The sequence below is a fragment of the Alternaria arborescens genome (genome assembly GCF_004154835.1).
Source record: "Alternaria arborescens strain FERA 675 chromosome Unknown contig_101, whole genome shotgun sequence".
Lineage (NCBI taxonomy): Eukaryota > Fungi > Ascomycota > Dothideomycetes > Pleosporales > Pleosporaceae > Alternaria > Alternaria arborescens.
In genome coordinates, this window is record NW_021167956.1 from 1 (window position 1) to 17,620 (window position 17,620).

Consider the following 17,620-nt stretch of genomic DNA (forward strand, 5'->3'; position numbering starts at 1 on the left):
ATAGTTTAAATAATATTAGAGGAACTAAGTAACTTAAGTTTCTAAAACCTCTTTTTTAGCTAAATCTAAAGTAAAGTGTTATATTATCTCTTTTATAAGTAGTAAACGTTATTTAGTAAGTGTATTAATATATTATATAAGCTTAGTTTTATATTATAGATAGAGAGAGAGGCAGCGCAAGCTATATATGTTGTATATACTCTTATGCCTTTAGGCGAGCGTATAGTAGTTAATACTATACTTCTTAGCAAGTTATTAGTATAAGAATTATTCTCTTAGTTCTTATAATTTAATTTCTTTAATTACTTCTTAAATTAAGTCTATATTAGTTAAGTTATAACGCGTTGAAGTTGAGATGTTGTTGTGGTGGAGGTGATCAATTCGCGTTGGTGATCATTTCGCGCACGGGCACTGTAGCTTCGCCCCAATGCAGCGGGATCCCTTGGCAAGCCGCACAATGCTGGGTATCACGAGTCGTGACCTGGTTTCGCCGACCTATAGTCTTGTGCGAAAGCCTACATGAACAACAGAGAACTTAAGCAACCAACCACTACTGCTTTCGAAAGCAGGGTCGAGGCAATATTACATGGTATCACGTGGTTCAATCTCTAAAAAGCATCTGTAGACATATCATATAGGGAGTTTAAACACAGTTCTATGTTAACAAAACCGCCGACGACTTTTGCTACCCGTCTATGGAAGACAACAGTAGAACGTTTGTAGTACGAGCGTGACCTCTTATCCCGTCTCTCGGTTATGTTCGTTTCTTATTGGCTAGGCTCAAAGAGAGGCATGCTAGTGCCTGACTAGTGCACGCTCAGTCCGTGTCTTGCCTTACGCAATTCTGACATCCGCGGGTCTTCCCTAGTTAGCCACCCTTTAACGCGAGCACAGATTGGACTTGTGCAGATGAAGCGTGATTTAGACAGAGGTCTTCTGTTAGCCAGCCCTTCTATAGACAAGGACGAACGGAGCGAGAGAAGAGTTAACGAGCTTCGGTTTAACGCCACTGCATATCTGCAGACAAGTTGTATAGGTCTAGAAGACCTTCTTTCTTCTTCTAACCCAGGGGATCGGCGATCGTGTCGGGAGACTTACTGTGGTCCCTCTCCGGAGTTTTCGAGAACGGAAAAATCCGACGTTCAAGCTTCAAGGCCCATATTATATACCTTCAAGTGAATCAAACCCATTGTACGAAGGATACAGAGCCAATCGAAGTAACGGTCTGTCCTAAAGATTCGGGTGTCTAATTTTGCCAACGTTCATCCTTCCGGAGAGGACCACAGTACAAGACCAAAGCTGTGTGATACCGTCGCCAGACACACAGACCGATAGTATAACTAATGTTGCCCCTTCTCTGTGCTTATATTTGGCTCTCTCCACTCTCAGTCGAATGTCTTTCTTCTTCACAGTTCTGCTCTCTTAGACGTAGTCGTTGTGCTGCCCATTTGCCACCTACTGATCGCTTCGTGCGTCCCATCTTACACCAACTCTTAGTGTCTCTTTTTCAGTTCGACGGCGCCGCGATCTGGCAAACTTCGAAATGACTTATTTTGGTGATAAGGCACCCGAAGTCACCGCAACAGTAATCACCCTAGCGGCTATCGCATATGTGGTCTTTGGAATGCGTGTATATACAAGAATCCGGAACAGGGCATGGGGCATGGATGACTGGTGTATGACGGTCGCAACTGTAAGTGGTCTTCTACGTGAGTGTACGCCATTAAGTGAGCTAACAGTATAGATTCCGTTTACTGCGTTAACTGTGTCATGCCTCGGAGGCTCTTTTAAAGGGGTCGGAGTTCATGAGTTCAGGTTGTCTGCAGAACAAGAGACCGAAGGTCTCAAGGTATGTAAAGCAAAGTACTTAGATACGACAGACGCTAAGCGGAATCTGACTTGCATAGTTCTTCTTCTTCTTCGAGGTTTTCTACTGCGCTGCCATCATTCCCATCAAATTGAGCATTTCTTTTATGCTAGTGCGCATTGCATCGGGAAAAAAGAAGTATATACAAAGTCTGTATGCAGTCTCTGCCATGTTTACACTCATGAACCTCATCGCGTTGTTTTACATCATCTTCCATTGCAGCCCTGTCCAGTAAGTACCGTAGATATAGGTCTTGTCGTTTTCTGGCTAACGATGTCTCCAAAGATATGCATGGGACACTTCTACTCCGGACGGTAGCTGTAACCCTGCTAAAGTACCTGCGGATATATATTATGCTACCACGGCAGTGAATATTACTACGGACTGGTTCTGTGCTATACTGTAAGTCTTACCCAGATAGAGCCACACTGCGCCATGTTCCAATTGCTGATCACTTAGTCCGATCTCACTTCTCTGGAACGTTCAGCTCAACCGTAATACCAAGCTCTCTGTGGGTGTTATTCTTAGCCTTGATGCTCTGTAGGTGGACCTATCTTTGATGCAGCCTCAGCGACGGATGCTAATGTGCTATTGTAGAGCGAGTTTGTCTGCTTGCATCCGTCTCGTTTATACGGTCAATCTGACCCATTCAACCGATTTTCTTTGTAAGTATATTCGGCCAAAGTACTAGCCCGCAGCAGTTTCCTGAGAGTTCGGGAGTGTGCATGCTAACTTTGATTTTCAGTTGGTATCTCTGATGTGTTGATTTGGGAATATGCTGAGAACGGCGTGGGCATGATTGTAGGCTGCGTCGCTACCCTTCGGCCTTTGTTTCGACGCATCTTTAACCTGGACGGGAACTCGGTACCGGAGCGAACGCCAAAAGACCACACGGTATGGGGCAGTGCAGATGCGCCATGTAATGGGAGGGGGGAAGATTGGGTGATGTTGTATGAGCAAAATGACACTAGGGTGAAAGCCCTAAAATCGTCCACTCAGCTGCGGCACTCGGAGAGCGAGGAAAGTATCCTGGGAACAGGGATTAAGATCACTAAGACAATCATGCAAAACAGCACCCGTGTAGAGGAAGACCAGGCGAGATATGGCAGTCGCAGGAACTGAGAAGGCATGTTTGATACAGTATTTGTTATCAAATTCCTTGTCATTTCCCTTCACTCATATAAAAAGCTCCCCTCTTTATGCCTACTTAATCGTTCAAGTCCTTCATATCCACGACTCACTAAATACAAGAAGCTGGTATACCGTGCCCGTGCGCGAAACGAGCTAGTTCGCGGGTCGAGCCACATGTCGAAATCTTCCACATGGCAGAAATGGGGCTGTAGAGCCACCCACAAAAGCGATTGTCGCGAGATTTCTTGGTGTATTGTTCTGCAGACGTATAGAAAAATTATCTAGTTATTCAGAATATCTTTTGGGTTGCTGTACTGAGCGGGTGCGGGTCGTTTTGGGCGGTGGAGGCGGCGGTGCAGGCGCAGCGTCAAGCCGGTTTCCAGCACCTATAACACGACGACGTTTTGTCGGAATTTTAGCAGCTTTGTGTGTGACTTTTCAATTGCCCTTTTTGGGTGTATTGTGAGATTTTGTGAGGTTGCAGCGTCTAGTTTCAGCTTTTTGAGTGCGCAGGCGGCAGTCAGCTCCTCAGCTTTCGCTTTCTTCGCCATCTCGCGCTGTTCCGTAAATTATTGTCGCTCCACACCTGCCTCCTCTGCCTTCTGCTTTTTGAGAAAGCTCGCAGCAGCCTTTTCCTCTCTTGCCTCTCTTTTCTGGAGTTTTTCCCGTTAGGCTTCGTCTTGTTTCGTGGCTTCGCGCGCGCAAGCTTCGCGTGGCTTCTCAGGACTCCAGAAAACTGCGCCGCTATGGTATTCCAGCCTCTGCTATAACTCTGGACTTGTGTGCTTCATCCTGTGCTTCTTTTGATGTTGAAAGCGTCCTGTAGGTCCGAGTTCTGAGTGCGAAGGAGGTCGTTGTTGACGCGTAGCGGGTGCATGCTTTGCGACAGCCGCCTGGCTTCAACTTTGGCCTTGTCAGCAACTGCAGCATTAAAAAATCGCAGCTGAGTCCAGCTATCGCCTTCGCCACGCTCCCCAGCTTCTAAGTTTTTATCTTGTCCCGAAGTGTGGTTGTTGAAGCGTTTTAGCACAGCGTCTGGTTACATCGACCACACGCCTGTAGCTTGAAAACTCTTTATTATGAGCTCTAGCTTTATTGTAGAGCTCTAAGCCGCGCAGAAGTCGTTAAAGAAGTTACGTTTCGTGATCCTTGTGATGCCTTGCGATCGCTGGAAGAAGTAGTCGAGCTCGTTGGTATAGTTCTTCGAAAGCGGCGAGAACAGTACTACACCGAGCGGCTGAAGTCTGTGGGTTGAATTAGGTGGAAATACTATGAGGGGAATGCGATTGGTGTCGCAAAACTCTACAAAAACGGGCGTGAGGTGGCTGCTGTGGCCGTCAAGGACTAGAAGTCGCCATCCTCGTCTTGTTTTCGACTTCGTATGTCGCTCGAACACCTGTTCGAACCAGGTAAGCCTGAGCTCGTTGTTTGACCATCCTGTAGGTGAGTTGAAGAAGAAAACCTAGTGTTGCCCAACCGCTACGTCGTCAACCTAGCTTAATTGAATCCTAGATGTGCCCTGGTAGATGAGAGCTGGCGGCAGCAACCCTCTAGAAGCGCATACGCAAGCAATAAACGTTACCTATTCTCTGTTGCCATCTTTAATCTATTTAGTAAGCTTTTCTAACTGCTAAACTGTCCTACTAAAGACTCGTTTCGAGCGTGAGGTGATGCCAACAAAGAAGCCCTTCTCGTCCATATTGTATGTGTGCTCTAGCTCCACTTCGTAGAAATCGATTTTGCTGCCCAACTGTTCGAAGTATACCTTGCACCTATCACTAGAATTAGCAGCATGGTGTTTACGGTCCATAGAAGTGCTCTACTAGGATGTAAGCTTATCTTAGTGTTAGTAGAGGAAGCGAGTAACCCAGCTTTTAGAGACAGGGTGTCCAGCAATATTAGACGCGTAAATCTTTACTATCTTTCTTGCAGGAGGAAGTTTTCGCTCTGTTAATTTTTCTGTATACTTCACAAGCTCTGCCTCCTGTTCTGGTTGAAGATTGCAACGTGCTAAACCTGCCTCCGCACGGGACCCACTAATACCTCGGTGCTTGCGCGACAACGTTGAGCGAGCAACACTATGCCTTTTAGCTATTTCCGCATAACAAATATCTTCGTTAGAGTTAAGAGCATCTAGCTCTGCAAGGGCTTCTTCTATAGTCAACGTGGCGCTGAGTTGTTGGGGAATGTAAAGTTGGGATAAAATCGCGATCGGGGGAATTGACTGACGGCGTGCATTGTGTGCACGGACACGGTACCTGCGAGGTACGTTATATATACATATGTTATTATATACAGCACAATAAGACAACTGCATCGCGCACTTGTTTCGATAGAGAATATAGCAAACACTCTGCTGCAGTACGTAGCCTCTTGCACTAATGTCGTTACACTAGTTGTTCTCTACAACACATCTCTCGTAACCGTAACATTCGTCGTCACTATCACGTTATCTTTTCCATCTTGCGTTTTCGTCTCATCAGTAGTTCCAGTGGGGGTTAGACTAGCCTTTCGGTCAAGGAAGGTCAACTCCATCTCCTCCTCATCTACAGTGCCACCTTGGATGTGTGCCGTGTAGGTGCCATCTCTGCTACTGCTAACCGGTTTTCCGGGTCCGGGTTGTAAGTACCCGGTGTTGCTGCGATTCGCCGTGTTCGTAGGCGCTGTCCGGACGATGATGGGTTTGAGTGATGGGAGCGAAACGACAATAACTGCTGTGCACATTTCGGCTGTGCACCATGCATCTGTTGTTGTGTTAGTACTAGATAAGAACAATACGAGGACTGAGGTGGGTAGGTGAAAACATAGGAAAGTGGAAGCTAGCAGACTTACTACCGATAGCATCGGAAACGTTGTAATCTACGCTGTATACGATGAATCGAGCAAGGCTGATAGCCATAGTAATGGCACCTAGAGAGAATACTCCAACCAAGCCAATCTTCTGCCGTCTACGGAGCTTCAGGCAGTTGATGATGGAGAAAGGGAGACAGAAGACTAGACAAAACACTTTGTTAGTCCGAATATTACGAAACGAATGGATAAAGCACTTACGCATCAAATCGGTACCGATATTCAATGCCCAGTTGATTGTCAGATCTGTGTAAGAGTTCCATGTTGAATTGAGCTGGTTCTCGATCGACCTAGTGACCAGCGCGTGTCAGCAGACGGCATTGTTGGGTGTTGGAAGTTAGAGTTGCGCCATACCAGTTGTCAGAGATCGAAGGTGCGATGAAGGTATCCGCCAATAAACTTGCGATCCAAGCGCAGCCTATGATAGCAGCAGTAAGGTATACTGATATCCGCAGATGCTTGAATCCCCAAGGAATCAACCACCAGTAGAAAGCTACGAGAGACGCTTTAGGGAAGTATAGTCCAGTGTCAAAGAAGTAGCAAGACACAAAGACTGTCTGCGATAAGGTGTCTGTTAGCTAGTGCTACTGGAGGAAGCCCCAGTCTTAGATGGTGCAGTTCACTCACCTTCAAGTAATCGACAGAATCCGTTATAGCCTCTTCGTTCAATGGATGATCGACCAGGATGTAGAGCGCTTGGGTGGAGCAAGCAAACCATCCCAGTGCGCAAATCCATCCTCCCCAAACGAGGTAATCGGCAATCGTCAACAGTCGTTGCTCTACATGAAGGCGAATCCAGCATCGTAAGATCGTAACGGCTAGTGCAAGAGCGACCAAGAGCGCCTGGACGACCTGCGTGGAACGTTAGCGAGGGCTTGAAGTGTTTGCTTTTTCGAAGCACTCACAACGGACGTTACTGTCTGCATTGCGTTGGGCAGCTATGCATACCGTATCCGGTGGAGGTTCAAGACGGGATTCTTTCCGATAGATTGGGTCAAATGGTAATGAAAAGGACAGTGGCGAGTGTAAGCTTTTTTCTCAACACTGACACCTGCATATGCTGGAAATGGTCTTGACATAGACTAGAATAGTTTGACATGAGAGATTAGTCGTGTGCATCCGAGGTAGTGGTATGGTTGGGTGTGCTATGTCCCGCATTGGTGCCATGATTCGCATAGTTCCAGGCGGCAGGTAGCGTGTACCCCGTGCTGATCAGTCGATGACCAACGGCGTGTCACATGCGGTTGCCATCCAGATAACAAGCCCTCATGAATCGGGCAAGAAGGCTTTCTTTCATCTACTTGTGATATGCCGATTGTTCTGTGTTAGTACTGTACACGTGATAATGAGTCTCTTCGCAAAAAGCAGAAGAGCGCGGCTGCTGCGATCTATTAATGCGTTGTTCCGTGATCTGTAATATAGTTTCTCAGTGACGCCGACATGCTTCAAATGCGTACGTAATTCTAGAAACGGAGATTGCCAGGCGGGATGGGTAGCGATACATAAAGTAGGGTGAGAACTTGATTCCTGTTTTTCTCACATGGCATCTCGCGAGCGTCAAGGAAGGCTGGTGAAAAAACCCTGGGAGTCTCCTATGGCGTTTATCCACTGCCAACAGTTTCTATGGTAGCGAGAAATAATATCTTCTGGACCTGTAGCGTAGCGTGCCAGGAGCTTGGCGGTTCCACGGTACTGTTCTTGGGCAAGAACGCATTCTCGTGTATCGCCGACGGCGGCCTTCTCAGTATTTTGGTCGGTCCCTTTAGACCGTAGCGAGCCAATACCGCATGGATGGTCAAAGCCAGGTTTGCTTCAGATGCGCAACTAGATGAGGACCGACTCTCCCTTCTCGAGTGAGGCAAGACGCGTATTGCAGCCGCAGTTGCGTAGGATAGAGCTGGTTCGATGCGCGGTGTGCCAGACCCTAACTTGGATTCGATAGCAATCGTGAAATGATCTGCAAGGCTTCATAGGATGGCGCGTTTCGTGACTCGCAGCGAAGAACATGATCTAGATAGAACGTTAGAAATCGTCATCTAGTTAGTGCAACGACTACTGCAGGGGATCTGCGCTACGAGAAGATGACAGAGGCTAATAAACCTTATAAGATCCAACCTGTTGCCCGGAGTTGGCTCGTGCCCCGCCGAACACCAGAACACGCTAGGTAGACTCTACCCTCGCCAGCCTAGCCACACTCCAGATGCTTACAGCGAACGGGCTCTCTCGGAAGGAGGTTACCGTGTCCTTGCGCCCAATGACCCAAGTCGCGTAGTAATCCACTTGGCAACATGAAGATCATACAAGAATGAAGCTGTAACGTCCCTCCCTGAGTGCTGGGACACTCGCCGTGCTGGGACAAATGAGAGGTACTTTGACTTTCAACACATCGCTTTCTTCGCACACGTCGAAAATAATAATAAGCCTGTGTTACTTATGTATTAGGGCTATTTGTGAACATCTTGCACTCCTTCTATCTAATAATTACGTTGCTACTGCCGCCTATGTGCAAAAGTTACAAGCAGTCTTCTTTTCGTGTACAACATTATTGCTCTGCTGCAACATTGTGTATTAGCTCCTAGCGTCTACAATGAATGCAGGAGTCGCGTAAACAAGGGCCGTCAGGCGTACTAATTTGTGTTATTAACTACATCAAAACACTGCAGCAATACGAGCTTTTTTTGAGACTTTCAGCGCGCTGTTAACACTAGGTTGCCTGCTGGTGAGCTTCCTAGAGTGCTTGAACTAGGTAAGCGTGTCGTTATCCGCTAGAATTCGTATTACGCTGCTTTTCGACGCGCTAATCAACTACAACCTGCCTACAACTTATACGTAGAGCACTATATCAGCTGCATCGCTCTTGACAGTAGGCGCGCATCGCAGTACAACAACAAGCTATCTAACACTCCAAATTGGTTGAAATTAACAGGGCTTACAGCAATTGCTTGGACAGTGATAATTAAATACCAAGACTGCTTACAGCCGCTCAAGTTTGCTACTGAGCGACTAGAAGGATGCGGCAAATTAGGCAACTTCGGTCCTATATACGAGATTATATCCGTATTTTAGTACGTACTCAGCGCGTCGATTTCAACTACACTGACGCAATAACAGCTGGGCCGACAAGCTAGAGTAGCTTAACACGGCTGGCGCTGGGTTTCAGCGACTTTGGAAAACGTATAAACCTCAGCACTAGCGGCTTCTAGCAGCTCGTACGACTACAATAATAATTACAGGTAGGATAGATGACGTGACTGGCCCATTTTTACGCCAGAGCGACAACAATGAGGGGGTAGATGAGGACGAGTACGAACGCTGAGAGTCTCAGGAAACTGAGTGGAGCAGGGAGCAGTACCTGCGCGGTGGTCACTTAGCCATATGTTGGACACAAATGCGCTCAAAATACCCGTATTTGAGCTAGTTTGCGATCGATATCCTGACTACCCCAGCGTCAAGTTGCGAGTGCGAGCGGCTCTTTAGTGAGCTCGGGGACCTACTTGAGCCCAAATGACGCGCTATTGGAAGTGAGCTACTTGCTGCTTTTTGAACGGTAAGAGCGTGAGTAAGAGCTGGCTTCGAAGCTCAGCCTACTAGTAGCGTTGAGGGCGATGATAGGGATGATCTATCATAAGGGGATATTGTACGCGACTATAATATACAAGAGTGGATCACCTAGCTACTGTAATTATATACAACTTCGATCTCTAAGTATCTAATCTAATTAATCTTCCAATCAATCTGTCTAAAAACACAACCAATTAATCCACAATCAATCAGCAGCAGCGCCGCAAAAAATCAAGTCAACCGATAACTCTAAGATTAATTGAATTGATGGTTGCGGAGTCTACTAGTGAGTGGAGTTACAGCCGGAGCCATACGCTCAGAACGAGCCGGCGATTAGGGTAGGTTTCGATGTGAACGTCAAAGAGTAATCATCTCGTTGGTGAACTATGATTAATGGACTTAGGTCCTAAGTTTGAGCTAGTCGTAGCTTTTTTGCCACCCATTTTGCGAGCCAACTTGGCATAGTCTAAACGCGGTATTAGTCAACTAGGTAAAGCTGTATCATGTTTGCGTACTTACGTAGACCACAAGCATTGCACAAGGTTCTGGGACCATCTGGCCCTCTCCGCCACTCTGGGGTCTCGGCTCTGTTGCAACTATGACAACGTTCTGGCAGTGCAGCTCGCTGTGTTTCAAGTCAGTGTCGACGCGTGATCAATATGATAAGGAATACCTACGCCTCGCTTCTTAGTCTTGTTGTCGCCCCCAGCGAAGCGGCCCATTCGTTTGGTGCTGTCACCATAATTACTTCCACTGTCATCGTAACCGTTTCTCGATCGATAACGCGAATCTTGTGGGGGCTCCATGATGCTCACTTGACGATAGTTGAAGACGACATCTCGCATATGCTGAAGCGACATCAAGATCCTCCCACTTTGCTTTAGCATATCAACGATCTCCTCTAACCTTGGCATATCCCCACAGTCCACGCCTATGTGTTGATTCTCATGCGCCTGTTGTCGATATGTCTTTGAAAACTCAGCAATCCGTCTAGATCCGTCAGCCATCTCTTTAAGTGAAGCCTCCAGATCAAAGCTTTCTAGATGTCGCTTGACTAGCTCGCCATAGGGTAATAGGCTCGAGCGACTAATCTTCTTCTCTTCCAAACGAGACATCTCTGAGTTATCCTGCCATGATTGCGAAAGATACCAAGGCGTGGCAGCGCAAGTCGAGGTTATTGGAGGATATGCCAAGCTGGAAGCACTTACCGAAGGGGCCAACAAAGTACAGCTGGGAGGATACTGCGAATAAGGATGACACTGATTCATGGGTCCCGTTGACTGAGCAGTAGAGCTCTCGTACGTAGTTGATGGTGGCGGATGTGAAGGGTAGGGGATGTTAGTGCGAGCGGCGCTCATTGACAGGGATCGCGTAATCTTGAGTGGATGAAGGGCTGGTAGCTTCGGGCTGTGTTGAGGGGTCGAATACGGCGGCTGGGATTCCGAGAAGGGTGGATGAGGCAAAGAATCCGCCTGGGTCGTAGGGTATGGTGATGGTGGGCTTGCTTTTGATGCTGGCGCGCTGAGGATTGGACTTTGTGGGTGTAATAAAGGATTGGAAAGTCCTTGACTGGCATGTTGAGGATTGGATGGATAGTACCGTGCCCGTTGTTCGGTTAGTAAAGTAGCAGCGGATGAAGAGAGATAATGCTGAGGAGCTGACCTTATGGATGAGGGCGGAGGCACCGTAGCTGGGAATGCCAGCGGCAGCTCCGAGCCTAGCGCATCATGTATTGACGGCAAAGACTGCCGGGCCGTCGGTCGCTGCAATTCCTTCTCATGGCCAGATATCCTACGTGATTCGGAAGGAGACAGCAAGCCTCCAAGCGAGCCGGGTACTGCGCTGGCGACTGAAAGTTGGTAATTGCTGTGCAGATGCGGTAGGCCCGCCTAAATGTGCAATGGGTTGGGTATGGCAGCGGGGTGTTTTCTCTGATACTCCACCTCTTTGCGCTTGACTCTGCCGGCATCCATGTGGTTGATCGAGGTTAAACCGATGCTATTGCGAATAATTAGCACCAACAGATTGGTATGGAAGTGACAATGGGTCGCCAATAAATTAAACAACATACCTTTCCCTACTATCAGCATCCAGAGTTTCCATGGTGGGTCGTCTACGGGGCAGGTGTTGATGCTACGGTCTGAGATGCAACTGCGAACTGCCGCAGCAACACGAAGGCGGGGAATCGTGAGTCCCGCACAACGTCAACCAGCGCGAGAGTTTGGAGCCGTTCCTTGCACAAACGTAGCCAAGCAATTCGATGAGAACCTCTTAACTACCCACAATAATGTCGCAATTGCCACCCTCCTATTGATCACCCACTTCGTTCAAAATAATCGCTGCGTCCAGGTCCTCCGGGAATCCTTTCAGACAAGGGTACGGGTGAGTATTGACGCAGGCCGCGGTGGCTCCTTAGTTGCGTTGTCGTTATTGCTGTTGCTGCTGCTCTTTCAGTTCTCGATGTTATGGCTGGCGTAGTGGCGCAGGCACGACGGCCTGGAAGGATCGTTTGAGTTGAAGCACACTCGGTGACTACACTATGCGTCCTTCTTTTGCTATGTGTCGCTCTTGGTATGCGAAAGTGGCGCTGGTATCAGATGATGTGTGAAAGAGCTCGGCATGTGTGGAATGGGCGGAAGAGCGGCGAACAAGCTAAACCCGTGATCTTACTCGATTTACGTGGAGTTCAGCGCCTCCTCTATGCTTGCAGATATGGTGTGAGGACAGGAGTGCACAGATTACCGCAGCGGGTTAAAGCAGACGCAATCAGAAATAAACCACCCTAGCAGCGAAGAGTCGCTCAAGGTGACAAGAATCCGTAGTGAGCAAACAAGGATAAACTAGATACAGCACGTCTGTTTGCCCCAGCAAGGATGTGGGTGACGAGGGCTCTAGCGAACTTCCAAAGCGTGAACTCAAAAGGCAAGCAAGGATATGCTACACACGATGGCAGCTCTTGCAACGCTTGCCTGATCAAATCACGCTGTCCTCAAAAGCAGCCAAGACTGGATCCCCGAGGGGCAAAGATCAGCGCTATCGAGCCTTCGTTTGTGCTCCGCAGAGTCGATGCTGGGCAACAAATCCAACTTGGGGCAAAGGCAGAAAATGCAATATCATCCTGTACTGAGTCGAGATTTTCAGTTACATACCGTCACCTAGAGCGATCACGATCTCGTTTCGAGTACATCCTTTTCGTCTTGTGCGTGCATCTGATACTCACTAAGGTTTAGCGGATATCGGCCCGAACGGGTCTAATGCACCATCGCTGATTTGGTGTCCTGCCCAAGCGACATGGTACGAGCTTGACGGCGGAATGAGCCATCCCAACACCAAAACAGCCCCACAACTCGAGGCTGTAGAGCCTCACGCAATAGCTGTTGTCGCATTGTTTTCTATGAGAGAGATATATGAAACTTAAATAATATATTGCGATATAATTACCGCTTTGAAATGTTGATTGCTTTGGCCCGTGGTGATTAGATAGCTGGTGCGCCTGCAACAGCACCTTGAGGACAAGACCATTGACTATGATGTGTCTTCTCAGCGATGCAACCGGCTGCCGTAGGTGATGGCGCTCTTTGGTACGCTGCATTCCCTGGTACGCTATGCACATTCGCTGTGGCGTGTCAAGAATATCAAACAGTGAAGGTGAGAGTAGAAAGCGTGAATCTTCATGACTTAAGTTGGCTCAATGGTTTGTGTGTTGGCGACAGGGGAAGAGGCAATCGCCGATTTTGATGTTACGCCCTTCGTATCCGGCTATTCTTGCCATCTGGCTCGGCGAGTAGTTTTCCTTGTTCTTCTGGCTCCTAGCTCCGCGGCAGTGACACACGAGTGCCAGCCGTCATGGGATCGCAAATGGCCCTATTAAGCTTCAGGCCACACAGATGCTAGCGTTGCTCGCTGCCGCTACAACAGTCATACCATATCTCCTTCATCCCGTTCAGGTCCTTCTTCCTACTGTATACGAAAATAAGCTTGATCTGCGAAACACGGTACTGTTTCAGCGCGATAATGGTTCCTCCGGGCATCCACCCTCTGCCCACGCCTCCAGCCTTTTCTAATCCTCCAGCGTCCTATGTGGACCACGACCGGTCGTGGGCGCGACCGAGCGAGGATGGACTAGCCCTTCGCTTCTTCCGTTATACTCCCATTCCAACAATCCTATTGGATTCCTCGCTTGTTATACGTCAGGTGTCAGACAGTTATCTCGAGATTTCAGGCGGTTGCAGAGCAGACCAGGTGCTCGGATTACGCCCTGATGAATGCTTTGGTCAAATCGTGACTATTCCCTCATGCGATTTGGCCGATAAAGCCACTCGGGCTGCGAAGGAAAGCAGACTGCCATATCAGTTAGACGATGTGCAGCCTGATGGGACCATCTGGAACATTCGAACCATCCCCGTCTACGACGATGGTAACCTGCTGTACGTTCAAATGGAACTCCAAGATGCGACTGAGGAGCGTCGAAAGCAACTAGAACTCGAGGAACGACTATACACGAACGAAACCTTCCGCATCTTGGTCGAAACAGTGAAGGACTATGCCATCTTTATGCTGGATCCTCAAGGCAACGTGGCAACCTGGAATGCTGGTGCTCAATTCTTCAAGGGATACACAAGAGAAGAAATCTCCGGAAAGCACTTTTCATACTTCTACTGCCAGGAAGATCGTGACGATGGCAAGCCTGATCGAATGCTTGTCGAGGCTCTGCGAGACGGTCGATACGAAGACGAAGGATGGCGCTACCGCAAGGACGGCACACGATTCTGGGCCAACGTTGTCATTACTCCGATATATCGGGGCGATAATCTCATAGGATTTGCGAAAGTCACTCGAGATCTGAGCGAGAGACGTAAGGCTAAAGAAAAGTTGATTGCTGCCTACGAAGAGGCCTCCAAAGTAAAATCCGAGTTCCTGGCCAACATGAGTCACGAGATTCGAACACCGATGCATGGTAGGTTAGAAAATTCCTACACAGAGTAGAAGAACCACTAATACGTCCCCAGGTATGCTATCGGCCTTGACTTTGCTCTTGGACACGCGCCTAGATTCTGAGCAACTTGAACTAGTACAAATGGCCGAGGAATCCGGCGAGGTCTTGCTTCAAGTTATCAATGACATCTTAGATTACTCTAAGCTTGAATCTGGGTGCTTCACTACCAGCCACGACATTATTAACGTCACGGATATTGTCCAATCCGTGTTGAGAGCATACCAAAAAGGCTGCAAGCCGGGGATAACCATGGAAAACTATCTTGATCCCAGGCTTCCCAAAGCTGCCGAGGGTGACAGTTTCCGGTACCGTCAAGTCGTGCAGAACCTAATGTCAAACGCGATAAAATTCACCGAACAGGGATACGTACGTGTTAATGCCACTCTCCAGAAGGAGGACGACAAATCATACATCATATTGACTGAGGTTGTCGACACGGGCGTCGGAGTCCCCTCTGCCAATTCTAGCGCCCTCTTCACTCCGTTCACGCAGCTTGACAACTACACTACCAAGCGATATAAAGGCACCGGCTTAGGCTTGTCCATCTGTAAGAGCTTGGCAGAGCTGATGGGTGGGAGTATTGGCTTCCAACCCAATCCAGAGGGCCGCGGAAGTATTTTTAGGTTTACCGCTAAGCTGAAGAAGGTGAAGCAATTGGATCACATCCATGTTTTGCAGGAGAAGATGAATGCAGTAGCCGTCCCAACACCGGTTTTGCCATTGGAGGACATTAAATTAGCAGCCGCGAATAAGAGGGTCTTGTTGACAGAGGACAATCCCATCAACCAAAGAGTTATGGTGAAGATGCTCAAGGGACTTGGTTTTGAGAACGTGGATCTAGCAGCCAACGGAAGGAAAGCCGTCACGATGTTGACCAAGGATCCGCTCGCATACCATGTGATCCTCATGGATATCAATATGCCCACACTCGATGGCATTGGTGCCACCCAGGAAATCCGTGATGCTGGTATCTCTACTCCAATCGTTGCGATGACGGCGAATGCACTGAAGGGCCAGGTTGAGACGTATATCGCAAAAGGGGTGTCTGCTTACGTCTCGAAACCGGTGGACCGGAACCTTTTGGTCAAGGTGTTATTGAGTTGTCTTCGACTGAGCACTCCTACCTGAAGCTATTGGGCATCTTCTATCATGCTTTGCTGCAAGGACTGCTTGCCAGGGCGCTCTCTTCACTTTGTCCTCGTGGTCTGCATTCGAGTAATTCACTATCCATATTGAAGGGCGTTGCGTAGGCCTATGTTCAGGTACAAGTGGTGGGGCTGCTGCTCAAAAAGGAAGCATGTGTTGATGCTGGGGACTTCGATCGGTGAACGTCACTTCGCTAAGCTTCAAAAAGGGCCATAAGGACGTGGTGAAGTTGCTGCTTGACAACAGGGCAGATATCGATATGCAAGACAAGAACGGTGCCACCGCACTCTATTTAGCGTCCGCTAGTGACAAGGTAGAGGTTGTGGATCTGCTGCTCAAGGAACAAGCAAAAACCGATTGCAAAAGCCCCTAGGGTAGGATCGCACTCCACGTAGCATCCTTTGTAAGTAGGGGGTAGTAGTAGTGTAAGGTCTCATATATGAGTGTATTGTTCTCTGTATGTACAAGTGTGTGATCTGAGCTCTTAGGTAGTCGGACGCATTAGTCATGACTGCTCTGCAGTGTCCGTGCTCGTGATGCGCCACCTCATCACTTTTTGAGCCTGCTAAAAATGAGATTATTAAGCCACATATAAAAGCTGTTACAACTAGTTTTCCTAGAGGAGCAATCTACAGACCTATGCAACAAGCTCACTCACCTAAATCTATGTGGACGAACTATTTTGCAGCCATGCGTGTTGTGGATGGGTGGAGGCTTACAGGGTGGCTCATGAGCAACACTACTGCTACGCACACAAGCAGTACCGCGATTCTGTTTCTTTCTTGGTGCTGCAGGCTGTGAGGCCTTTCGCTTGCCTTTTCGGGACGATTGTAGAGCTTTCTGAGCGTCGCGCTCTATCGCACGGTTGGGTGCGGGTGTTATAGACAGAAAAACTAGGAGAGAGTGTATGTGTTGCATTGTTTGTAGCATCCTAGCTTAGCTTATATGCAGGTCATCGCGCGGCATCATTAGCAATAAGGTTCATGTTCCCGACAGCGCTTAGTCTGCAACAATCTAGTACTGGGAAGACTGTGTGAAAGTATGGTATGGTATGGAAACGGCACGGTACGGCACGGTCGATACGACATGTCTCGAGGTGACTTGTGCGGCTCCTTGCCGTGACATTGACGCTTGTATATAGATTCCTCAGCTCGTTGATGCGGGCGTTAGCGGTGCGTATTCTCCAACCGACTGTGGTGCAAATGGTTGATGTCGTGGGATTGATTTTGCAGCCATTATATTAGTTTACACTTGGTCTTGGCTGCAAAGCTTTGCGTATTCCGTCGTCTAGATGTGCATGTATGTTGCTCAGAGGCTAGATGTGCGTGTTTGCTGTCCATACGAACTCATTAATCATGGAAACCACGTCTCGCGGGTCACGGCTGGAGACCCGCCTCGCTTGTACGGAGCCAGCCGCCTCTATTCAATCGACCCTGTCGCCGCAGGGAAATCGACCTTCTAGGCGTACATACCTGCATACAGTTGCAGTAATAGGGATGATTGTGCAGGGGGGAAAGGGACACCGTGCATGGATCTTCCGCACCGCTCTAGCCGATCAGGCGATCGGTTTGCCGGGAAACAGGAGGTGGGGTCCAGGCATGGGGTCTCCGATGCAACGGAACGCGTTACCAGGCACCATAGCCCCTCCTCATCAAAGGTATCAACGTGGGGACCTCAAAACTCAACAGTATTACCTATTAACAAGTTAGTATGAGCAGTTGCACTAGTCATTCTAATGTCGCGGAATCGATTGTGCCCAATATGTTCTGCGGTATGCTGTGCTACGGTGGAGAAATAGAGCTGTGAAGACAAGGGAGGGAAAAATGAGGTAGAAATCCTGAAAATCGACTATGCTCTTTAGGCATTGTGGCTGAAATAGGACAAGATGATAAGCCCGGTCCTGTTTTCCGGGGCGACATCATAGTTAAGGCGGCTGGAACCGGCGCTAACGTTTGCGGGATAGATGCAGACAGAAACAGGGAAAACATCCCTGCGCTAGAGAAGAAATCTCGATCGCTGCATTGCAAATAACTATTACGCCTCTCTTGATAGGGCAAGCTCTCGCGGGT

The 17,620-nt window shown here is 48.4% G+C and overlaps 4 protein-coding genes across 4 annotated transcripts; 2 read left to right on the forward strand and 2 right to left on the reverse strand.

Annotated features, from left to right (window-relative positions):
• Positions 1-1,543: 1,543 nt before the first annotated feature.
• AA0111_g12741 (hypothetical protein) lies at positions 1,544-2,411 on the forward strand (the record flags this gene model as incomplete). Its single annotated transcript, XM_028646758.1, has 5 exons — positions 1,544-1,693; positions 1,745-1,849; positions 1,908-2,098; positions 2,153-2,269; positions 2,327-2,411. 5 exons carry the CDS (start codon positions 1,544-1,546, stop codon positions 2,409-2,411), a joined length of 648 nt encoding a protein of 215 aa, XP_028499656.1.
• A 2,990-nt stretch (positions 2,412-5,401) lies between these two features.
• On the reverse strand, positions 5,402-6,774 carry AA0111_g12742 (hypothetical protein; the record flags this gene model as incomplete). The annotated part of the gene is made up of 6 exons (XM_028646759.1): positions 5,402-5,742; positions 5,831-5,992; positions 6,050-6,138; positions 6,203-6,405; positions 6,476-6,700; positions 6,754-6,774. 6 exons carry the CDS (start codon positions 6,772-6,774, stop codon positions 5,402-5,404), a joined length of 1,041 nt encoding a protein of 346 aa, XP_028499653.1.
• Positions 6,775-11,298: 4,524 nt separating this feature from the next.
• On the reverse strand, positions 11,299-11,512 carry AA0111_g12743 (hypothetical protein; the record flags this gene model as incomplete). The annotated part of the gene is made up of 2 exons (XM_028646760.1): positions 11,299-11,407; positions 11,481-11,512. The coding sequence occupies 2 exons, from the start codon at positions 11,510-11,512 to the stop codon at positions 11,299-11,301; spliced, it is 141 nt and encodes a 46-aa protein (XP_028499652.1).
• Positions 11,513-13,423: 1,911 nt separating this feature from the next.
• Positions 13,424-15,533, forward strand: AA0111_g12744 (Two-component system protein A; the record flags this gene model as incomplete). The annotated part of the gene is made up of 2 exons (XM_028646761.1): positions 13,424-14,366; positions 14,419-15,533. The coding sequence occupies 2 exons, from the start codon at positions 13,424-13,426 to the stop codon at positions 15,531-15,533; spliced, it is 2,058 nt and encodes a 685-aa protein (XP_028499651.1).
• Between the last annotated feature and the right edge of the window lie 2,087 nt (positions 15,534-17,620).